The sequence below is a fragment of the Mangifera indica genome, chromosome 2 (assembly GCF_011075055.1).
Source record: "Mangifera indica cultivar Alphonso chromosome 2, CATAS_Mindica_2.1, whole genome shotgun sequence".
Lineage (NCBI taxonomy): Eukaryota > Viridiplantae > Streptophyta > Magnoliopsida > Sapindales > Anacardiaceae > Mangifera > Mangifera indica.
In genome coordinates this window covers 14,404,440-14,415,840 of record NC_058138.1, presented here as the reverse complement: position 1 = coordinate 14,415,840, position 11,401 = coordinate 14,404,440, and the positions used below count along the sequence as shown (strand labels likewise).

The 11,401-nt window shown below is 32.6% G+C and overlaps 1 protein-coding gene across 1 annotated transcript; it reads right to left on the bottom strand.

The window, feature by feature from the left end:
• Positions 1-1,237: 1,237 nt before the first annotated feature.
• LOC123208579 (putative disease resistance RPP13-like protein 2) lies at positions 1,238-5,658 on the bottom strand. The gene is made up of 2 exons (XM_044626115.1): positions 3,104-5,658; positions 1,238-1,709 (listed from the first exon to the last, which is right to left on the bottom strand). The coding sequence occupies exons 1-2, from the start codon at positions 5,656-5,658 to the stop codon at positions 1,238-1,240; spliced, it is 3,027 nt and encodes a 1,008-aa protein (XP_044482050.1).
• Positions 5,659-11,401: the final 5,743 nt, after the last annotated feature.

Below are 11,401 nucleotides of genomic sequence, written 5' to 3'. Positions count from 1 at the left end.
TTTTTGGACCCTGTACTTTTCAAGTCCTCTAAAATATAATGGAAAAATTGAAGAAGATCATCTCATAGCTTTTTTTCCTCTTACCATTCCTGCAATTCCTCAAATTCAAATTCTAAATTTTCAAAGCGGAGAAAAACCCTTGACGTGTATACCATTTTCTTTTTCTCATAAGATTTGGATAATATTTACATGTTATCGGACTCTCACAATTTCTTCAACATGGGATTATTCTTTAAATCTGTATTTTTTAAATAATTGTATTTAAAAAATAAAATAATATTTAATCATATAATTATATATATCATTTTAATACTCAATTTAACACTCATTTTTAGGGCTTTTGATTCAGCGTCTTTTCCTTATGGATCTTGAGCATAAATTTATCCAAGACTTCCTCGGTATCATAAGCAATGTCTCTGATATCAGACACCCACTTGCTAATCACAGCATCTTCAACTTGTTTTCTTCAGCATCCATGATGAAACACTGCATCCATTCCAACTCATTCTTTAGCAACTGCACTTCATCTCTTCTCGTAAGAACGCTGGTTCTTGGATGATATAAGCTCCAAGCTTTTGTAGCACAAATGAAATTACCGCATCAACCATGCTTCACAATTTTTTTCTTTGATAATAATGGATCTGATCTTTGAGAAGGAGTGAACCGAATTTTGAGCAATAGATAATGTGAAGTGAAATTGCAAGGATTTCAAGATACTGACTTCTGAATTTTAGAGTAAATTAAATAGATAATGTTTCCACTGGGAAATTGCTGCGAGTTTAGAATGAAAGAAGCCGTCAATATTCATTGAATTTTATCATTGACCACTACACTAAAAAAATAATTTTTTTAATAAGGGGATTTTTATGGAAAATACAAAGGGATTCTTTAATTCTAATTTTTTAATTACAAAAAATAGATTTTTAATTACTATATTTAGATGATTAAAATAAAAAATTTATTTTGTTTTAATAAGAATATAAATAATTGATTGATAAAATTATATAAAAATATTTATAATGAACAGATATTATCTATCCGTTAATTATTTTTTCATTAATACGATTTTTTTTTTAAGTGCTATGCGGCATTCACACAAATATTCATGTCATCCGAGAGCAGGCGAGAGGTCTACTACTTTTTTACTTAACAAAAATATAGCGTGTGAGAGGTCTATTTTTTTATTGCGTACAAAAATAGACTTGACTTCTCGGAACCTTGCTCACAACATTCAAAGTCAATATGCTGACGCGACTGATCTCAATCTCTCTGGAATTCTGAGCTTGGAATTCATTGCCTTGCCTATCTCCACACTTTTAAGCTTCTTCATAGCTCCTTCATCTACTTGCAACTCCTTCAATCCATCCAAATTAATCTCTAAATTTTCAAGCCGAGGAAAACCCTTTGATGTGCATACCATCTTCTTTCCACCATAAGATTTGTATAGTAATTCAAGAAATACTAGACTCCGCAACTTCTCCAACTTAGGCATTGGATCATCCTCTAAGCCTGTATTCTTTAAACAAAGGCTTTCAAGATTTGGCACAACTTCATGCATATCTCTTGGTAATCTCTTCATCTTCCCATCTAACCTCAGGTCCAACAGAGATGGACAATGAGAGAGTGGCTCCAGCGAACCAAAAAAGCCTTGATTGAACAATTGAACGCGTAACATTCTTATGCTTTTAAGTTTGGCAATAGAATCGAAGCTGAAATGAAAATGCAAGAATTTCAAGATATTGACTGTCCCTCTGATCTATTTCTTTATTCCAACATACTTATTCCCACCTAAGGCTTATTCCATTCCCAAACTCCCATCCAATTTACTCACTCATCATTCAAATTTTGTTAAATTTTATTATTAAAGATAAAAATGTTATATGAAAAAATATTAAAAAATTAAAATTTTATTACATTTCCTCAAGTTTTTGTAAGATAAACTATAAATAATATAAAAAAATACGTGAAAACGATATATTTACAAAGAGATTATGGGAAAATTCACCTTAGCGGAGTTTATTTACGAAGAGAAAACGATATATTGGTAGCTACTTGCTAAACCCTCTTTCTTAAAAAACTTAAATCCACGAATAAAACATATTTATATTATGATAAAACAATCAATCCATTTGATAGAAAACTCATTCTAGATGAAACAGCTGTTTAATTTAATGAAATAACTTATTTTAGAGTTCTATACAAAATTGATATTTTAAGTGGAATATCCGCTCACCAAAACTTACGTTCTGATATTGAAACTTTCATTTTTCATTTGGAATATTTGTTTCTAAATTTGTGTCACAATTTTAATCACTAAAATTGTGAATCGAAAAACAAAACATTTTTATAAATAATTTTACATGCACATTACATAAATTTAACTAAAATTATAAGAATAGGCAACTGTAATATGCAGATTTTATATATATATATATATATATATTTTAAAAAGAAGCAACAATTACAAAATTTATAGTTTTATAATATTGTTCAAAACGCGTATTATGTTTTCTTAATTTTTATTTAATTTCCAAAATGATTTTATATGAAGGTATAATTTGAATTACTAATAAAAGGATTTAGGATTTATGTAAAATATGGGATGTCATAAGTGTTTATACAAAGGAAGACATTACATATAAAGTATAAAAAATAAATTTGTGATTATATAAAATATTTTTAAAATGGGATTTCTCTAATTTATTGAAGGCATGTCACTAAAACCTCTCTTAATTAATATAGTAAATTTTGGACGTATTTCAAATAACGGACTTTGATTGATTTAAACACACCAAATTGCGTAAACGACATATGTTTTGTTCTTATTATATATTCTCCCAATTAACCTCAAAATAGGAGGTACTTGTATTGTTTTATTGGAACACTTCACTGGGATCATAGAGTAAGATAGTGAAACTGCTGTTTAGGTAAGCTTTTCTCGCCAATTTGATAGTTAATGAAAACTTTAATCCAACAGTAAGAATCAGTAAATTGCAAACAATAGTGAATTCAGTTGCTTTTAGTATCAAATTAATGAAACAAACAAATACGACAATAATCCATAATGACATCTCAAAAGAACTTGGTTGTGACGCAGACTGACCTCAATCTCTCTGGAATTCTCAGGTTCGAAGTCATTGCTTCACTTATCTTCACACTTACAAGCATCTTCATAGCTCCTTGTTCTACTTGCAACTCCTCCAATCCGTCCAAATCAATCTCTAAATGTGCAAGCCGAGGAAAACCCTTTGATGTGCATACCATCTTATTTCCACCATAAGATTTGGATAGTAATTCAAGAAATACGAGACTCCGCAACTTCTCCAACTTAGGCATTGGATCATCCTCTAAGCCTGTATTCTTTAAACAAAGGCATTCAAGATTTGGCACAACTTCATGCATGTCTCTTGGTAATCTCTTCATCTTCCCATTTAATTTCAGGTCCAACAGAGATGGACAATGAGATAGTGGCTCTAGGGAATCAAAAAATTCTCCATCGAACAATCTAACGCATAAAATTCGTATGCTTTTAAGTTTGGCAATAGAATCGAAGTTGAACTCGTCTTCATATTCAGGCGAATGAGAATAAATGCGCAGCTCTCGAAGTTTAATTAACTTTTCAGGATTAACTTTAGCCCAGCTCTGAATACTTGCGAACTTCAGAGTCTGAAGGTTTGTCAAATTCTCAATCGGTAAAGGGCCTTGGAATCTTCCGATCAGATGTCTCAAATCTTGTAATTTAGAAAGTTCAATTGGTAGGTCGACAGAAGATTTAAAACTGGAAAAATCCAGGGTTTGTAGGCTCTGCAAATGCGAGATTGAAGGTGGAAGACAAGTGACACTAGCATTCCTGATGCCCAAATACTTAAGGTGAATCAATTTTGTTGTCTCTTCAGGAAAGCTATCGTCATCTATTGGCGTTGCTTCGTAATACTGAATTGACAGCACTCTTAGCAACCTAAAACCTCTGCAATTTGCTCCAGTGAGAAAATCAAATCCTCCATCTGACAGAAAAATTGAACGCACATTGGAGAGTCGATTAAACAAAAGCGGCAAATTTTTACAAGAGAGTCGCCGGCATGATGGACTGGTTGAAAAGCCATTTGAATGAGCAATTTCATTGCAATTGTAAACAAAGTTTAGCTCTTTCGCCTTTTCAATGGCGAGATCCCGTAAAAGATCATGGACTCGACATGTTATAACTCTTCCATGATATAATGTGTCTATTTGAATCAAGCTTCTGTTAATCAACTCATCCAGGTGATTTTTAGCCACATCTTCCATTACTTGATCTTCCTCTTGCTTTATGAAACCTTCTGCCACCAATAGCCGGATTAGTTCTGCCACCGAAATTTCATAGTCCTCGGGGTAGATAGATAGGTAAAGAAAGCACAACTTCAATTGATAAGACAAATTACTGAAACTCAAATCTAATAGATAAGAAACATGAATCGAATCATTTCTCAAATGTCGCCAAATCTGATCACGCACCATATGCCATTCCTGTGGTTTCTTGGTAGACAAAAGCCCCCTTAATACAACTATAGCAAGTGGTAGGCCACCGCATTTTTGCACCATCTCTCTTCCCAACTCTTCGAGTCCTTCATCTATAGTAAATTTTCGAAAGGCTTTTTCCGAAAACAGCTTCCAACTCTCATCTTGGCTTAGGAATCGAAGTTTGTGGACATGGGTTCTCTCGTCTGAACGCTCTGCTACGTCTTTGATGCGAGTGGTGATAATTACTCTGCTTCCATTATTGCTGTCTGGAAAGGATCTTTTCAAGCTCTCCCATGCTTCCTTTTGCCACACATCATCAATCACCACCAAGTAAGAGTGTTCCAGCAATGAATCGTGAAGATGTCTCTCCAGATCTTCTGTATTCATCTTTTCTAAGTCAATTGTCGAACAGCTAATCCGAAATGATTTTATAATTCTCCGAAGAAGATCTTCTGTTTTGTAATCTTGAGAAACAGAAACCCAAGCTCGATGATGGAATTTATTCACGACAACACTGTTGTGGTAAAGCTTTTTAGCTAGAGTGGTTTTGCCTAAACCTCCCATACCCAAGATTGAAGTCACAAAAAGCCTTGGTTCATCCTCAAGAAGTTTACCCAACAATACTTTAGCATCATCCTCAAAGCCAATAACATTCTCTTCAACCACAAAGGAAGTGACTCTTCTTAGTTCTTTCAATTTGCCAAGGCTATTGCTCGATCCTTCTCCCTTGTTACCGATGTCCTCAAGGCGGTAGATTTCTCGTTTGCGAGATAGATCACTGATTCTCTTCCGAATTGTTTCAATCTTCTTACCTACGCCATACAAATCAATCTTTTCCTGACCGAATATGCAAGAACATTTCTTGATTGAAGCAAGAAATCCTTGGTTGTGATTCAGAGTTTGTCCTCGACCGCGTTTGAGCAGATATGAATCCAAGACATCTTCAGTATCATAAGCAATGTCTCTGATATCAGACACCCATTTGCGAATCATAGCATCTTCAACTTGCTTCTGTTCAGCATCCTTGATGAAACATTGCATCCATTCAAGCTCATTCCTTAGCAACAGCACCTCATCTTTCACTTCTCTTAGGAACCCTGCTTCTTTTATGATGTAGTCTCCAAGCCTTCCTACCACAAATGAAACTACAGCATCAACCATGCTTCACAAATCTTGATAATTTTTTGATAATTGATCTGTTCTGATCTTTGAGTTCTGTGTACTGAAGTCTTATTGAACTGATAAGGCACAAAAGTTGAAACTGCCGGGATCTTTCCTACAAGTTGATGGTATTATAGTTATAAAATATTGAAATAAAGCAGAGATGAAAACGTTGATAACCTTTGTTTCCATTGCTTTAGTAATTTGTCCATTTTTTTTAATCATTAGTTTATGTACAATTTTTGTGCATAATTTTATGCACAAATAATAATATATTATTATATGATTGAACAATTAAAAATTAAAGATAAAATAACATTCAATCATATACTAATATATTATTATTCCTGCATAAAAATTATATACATAGTATTATTAAAAAATAAATTTTTCAAAGACCAAAACTAAGATTCATTATCAATTTATGGCAACTAATAAAATGGACTAAATTGCTGAACTAAAATGCATAAATCCACCTTGCAGATTTAATTATAAAAATCAATACTTCGCTAGAGATCATCAAATGACTTGTAATGGAGAACAGTCAAGAACCACAGTATTCATCTCTAGGTTCAATGAAAGAGTGAAAAGATCAATATACAACCCTAATATATTTTTTCTGTCAAATATAATTTAAATTTAACTGCTTACTTAATTCATTCTAAGTTTATTTTAGATTGTGGGACGCCAAAAGTTTTTGTAAATAATGAGAAATTAAAATTAATTTTAATAACTTAATAAATAGATAAATTTTTTGCTATTATATTTATTAAAAATTGAAGTTTCTTCAGGGAGGCCAATAAATCCACTTACTTTATAATCTATAATAAACAATAGTTTTATAATCTATAATGAATCTGTTCTGATCTTTGAGTTTGTGTGGACTCAACTTTTGTTGGTCTTATAATAAGGCAAAGTAATGAATGTTGAATTTTCGACCTTTGGAAACTGCCAGGCTCTTTCCTAGAAGTTTTAATTTCTCTTGGATCTCAAGGTGCTCACCACTGAAAACCCACTTGGGAAATTGCAATTCACTTTCACATAATTTTCATCATTGACTGGAAATTAATTAACATTGAAAACCTTTTTTCCTTTTACACCTTTTGTGTGTTTCCACTGTTTGAGTAATTTTTCCATATTTAAAATTTTGTATTTAATTTATTGTAAATTTATTTTATTTTAATTATATGGAAATCCCAGAGGCGAAACCAGGATTTTCACAAAAGGGGCCTCCATGAGTCATTGTTCACTATACAAAATAAATGAGATGATTTTTTATTACAATACAATACACCACCAAACAGATATGATAAATACAAACTTACATATAAATCAACATACAAACTCACATAAATAAAAATAAAAATATATAAATTTTATTTTCATCAAACTTAACAATATATGAAATGAAATTTGAGCAAAATCCTAATATGAAATGAAAATGCAAGAATTTCAAGATATTGACTGATGAATTTAGGGTGAATTAACAAGAATATGTTTCCACTGGGAAATTGCTGCGAGATTAGAGTGGAAGTAGCAGTCAATATTCATTGAATTTCATCATTGACTACTATGCAGTGTTCACACAGGCACCCATAACTGTCCCTCTGATCTATTTCTTTATTCCAACATACTTATTCCCACCTAAGGCTTATTCCATTCCCAAACTCCCATCCAATTTACTCACTCACCATTCAAATTTTGTTAAATTTTATTATTAAAGATAAAAATGTTATATGAAAGAATATTAAAAAATTAAAATTTTATTATATTTCCCCAAGTTTTTGTAATATAAACTATAAATAATGTAAAAGAAAAAAAATACGTGAAAACGATATATTTACGAAGGGATGATGGAAAAATTCACCTTAGTGGAGTTTATTTACAAAGAGAAAACGATATATTGGTAATTATCTTAAATATTAAGTGTGACAACGGTCAAATCCTAGCTACTTGCTAAACCCTCTTTCTTAAAAAACTTAAATCCACGAATAAAACATATTTATATTATGATAAAACAATCAATCCATTTGATAGAAAACCCATTCTAGATGAAACAGTTGTTTAATTCAATGAAACAACTTATTTTAGAGTTCTATACAAAATTGATATTTTAAGTGGAATACCCGCTCACCAAAACTTACGTTCTGATATTGAAACTTTCATTTTTCATTTGGAATGTTTGTTTCTAAACTTGTGTCACAATTTTAATCACTAAAATTGTGAATCGAAAAACAAAACATTTTTATAAATAATTTTACATGCACATTACATAAATTTAACTAAAATTATAAGAATAGGCAACTGTAATATGCAGATTTTATATATATATATATATATATATATATATATATATATATATATATATATATATATATATATATATTTTAAAAAGAAGCAACAATTACAAAATTTATAGTTTTATAATATTGTTCAAAACGCGTATTATGTTTTCTTAATTTTTATTTAATTTCCAAAATGATTTTATATGAAGGTATAATTTGAATTACTAATAAAAGGATTTAGGATTTATGTAAAATATGGGATGTCATAAGTGTTTATACAAAGGAAGACATTACATATAAAGTATAAAAAATAAATTTGTGATTATATAAAATATTTTTAAAATGGGATTTCTCTAATTTATTGAAGGCATGTCAATAATACCTCTTTTAATTAATATAGTAAATTTTAGACATGTTTCAAATAACAGACTTTGCATAAAAAAATACACCAGATTCCGTGAAAGAAAAATGTTCTGTTCTTATATATTCTCCCCGATAACAATAAACATTGAATCAATTATCACCTGGTTGTGACGGAGACTGATCTCAGTCTCTCTGGAATTCTCAGGTTCGAAGTCATTGCTTCACTTATCTTCACACTTACAAGCATCTTCATAGCTCCTTGTTCTACTTGCAACTCCTCCAATCCGTCCAAATCAATCTCTAAATGTGCAAGCCGAGGAAAACCCTTTGATGTGCATACCATCTTATTTCCACCATAAGATTTGGATAGTAATTCAAGAAATACGAGACTCCGCAACTTCTCCAACTTAGGCATTGGATCATCCTCTAAGCCTGTTTTCTTTAAACAAAGGCATTCAAGATTTGGCACAACTTCATGCATGTCTCTTGGTAATCTCTTCATCTTCCCATTTAATTTCAGGTCCAACAGAGATGGACAATGAGATAGTGGCTCTAGGGAATCAAAAAATTCTCCATCGAACAATCTAACGCATAAAATTCGTATGCTTTTAAGTTTGGCAATAGAATCGAAGTTGAACTCGTCTTCATATTCAGGCGAATCAGAATAAATGCGCAGCTCTCGAAGTTTAATCAACTTTTCAGGATTAACTTTAGCCCAGCTCTGAATACTTGCGAACTTCAGAGTCTGAAGGTTTGTCAAATTCTCAATCGGTAAAGGGCCCTGGAATCTTCCGATCAGATGTCTCAAATCTTGTAATTTAGAAAGTTCAATTGGTAGGTCGACAGAAGATTTAAAACTGTAAAAATCCAGGGTTTGTAGGCTCTGCAAATGCGAGATTGAAGGTGGAAGACAAGTTATACAAGAATTCCTGATGCCCAAATACTTCAGGTGAATCAATTTTGTTGTCTCTTCAGGAAAGCTATCGTCATCAATTGGCGTTGCTTCGTAATACTGAATTGACAGCACTCTTAGCAACCTAAAACCTCTGCAATTTGCTCCAGTGAGAAAATCAAATCCTCCATCTGACAGAAAAATTGAACGCACATTGGAGAGTCGATTAAACAAAAGCGGCAAATTTTTACAAGAGAGTCGCCGGCATGATGGACTGGTTGAAAATGTTGATTTTTTAATGGAGATCTGGAAGCAAAGAAAGCAAGAAAAATGAAAAGGCAGAGGAGAAAACAGAGAGCTGGAACGGAGGTCTGCTATTTTTCTGTTTTTGTGACTTAAAAACATATCATTTCTTTGCCATACATGTATATTTACATAGCTTTCCTAACCCCTGTACAAAAGCAGCTTAAATTAAGCTTATCCACACAAATTCTTACAAGCCAACCAAACTTTAAGTCAAAGTACACCTAACATAACAAATATAATTTAGTTTGGTTGCATTCTAACTAAAAACATTACAAAATGGTTAAGGAAGTTTGTCACCATTTTAAAGGCTGCAAAAAAATAATCCATATCATCTTCAGCTTTCTGTAGCAGAACCATCTTCAAAAAATCAGAATTTACAGCAGCCAACTTCACAGCTTCATAACTTCAACACTCCTCCTTGACAAACTTGCTTATCATTCCCAACTTCTTTCTCATTTGAACAAACCTTTTGGTGTTTAATGCCTTGGTCAAAATGTCAGCTAATTGCTCATCTGAGCTGCAGTGAATTAGCCTCACTTCAGATTCTTCTTCTGCTTGTCTAATGGCATGATACTTGATCTTGATATGCTTTGTTTTACCATGGAAAACAGGATTTTTTGTTATGGCTACTGCAGCTTTGTTATCACAATAAATAGGTGTAGCTTCCACTTGCTTTTCATGCAAATCATCTAAAATTTTTCTCAGCCAAATGGTTTGATTTACAGCTGAAGCAGCAGCTATGTATTCAGCTTCTGCTGTACTTTGAGCTACCACACTTTGCTTTTTAGAGTTCCAGCATATAACACTTGATCCAAGAGAAAATATGTAACCAGAAGTGCTTTTAAAATCATCAATTGAACCACCCCAATCACTATCAACATAGCCACATAAATTCAGCTCCAATTTTCTGTTATAAAAAATTCCAAGGTCTGCTGTATTTTTGACATATCTAAGTACCCTTTTGGCTGTTTTGAAATGTTGTTGGCTTGGCTTTTGCATAAACCTAGAAAGCAAACTTGTGGCATACATTATATCTGGTCTAGTTGCTGTTAGATAAAGCAAGCAGCCTACCAAGCTTCTATAAACAGATGGTTCAACCTCCAGAAATCCATCATTCTTTTCCAGCTTCTGGTTTAGCACTAAAGGGTTGTAAACTCCTTTTGCATTTTCCATGCCAAACCTTCTCAATATCTCCTTTGCATATTTTTCTTGACCAATAAAGGTCCCAACATCAGATTGAATTACTTCAATTCCCAAAAAGAAGCTGAGCTTTCCCAAGTCTGTCATTTCGAAGGCATTCTGCATCTCCAATTTTAACCAAGCAATCAATTCTTCATTGCTTCCTGTGACCAGAAGATCATCCACGTAAATGGATACAATTAGCACATTTTCTTCAACAAATTTCACATATAATGTAGCCTCATTTAAGCTCTTTACAAAGCCAAGTTTCAGCAAGTATGCATTCACCTTGCTATACCAGGCTCTTGGAGCTTGTTTTAGGCCATACAAGGCCTTTCTAAGTAGGCACACTTTATTTTCTTCACCTTTATTTTCTTCACCTTTCTTTACAAATCCAGGAGCTTGTTCAATGTGCACTTCTTCACTTAATTCACCATTGAGAAATGCTGATTTAACATCAAGTTGGTAAAGATTCCAACCTTTTTGTGCTGCTAATGCAATAAGGAGTTTAATGGTGTCAAACCTTGCAACAGGAGCAAAGGTTTCAGAGTAGTCTTCACCTTCCTTTTGAGCATACCCTTTCACTACAAGCCTTGCCTTTAGTTTGTTTACAGAACCATCAGCATTCATTTTTGTTCTGTACACCCATTTAACCCCTATTATATGCTTATTAGGAGGTCTTTCTACAAGCTTCCAAGTCTGATTTTTTTCAATCATC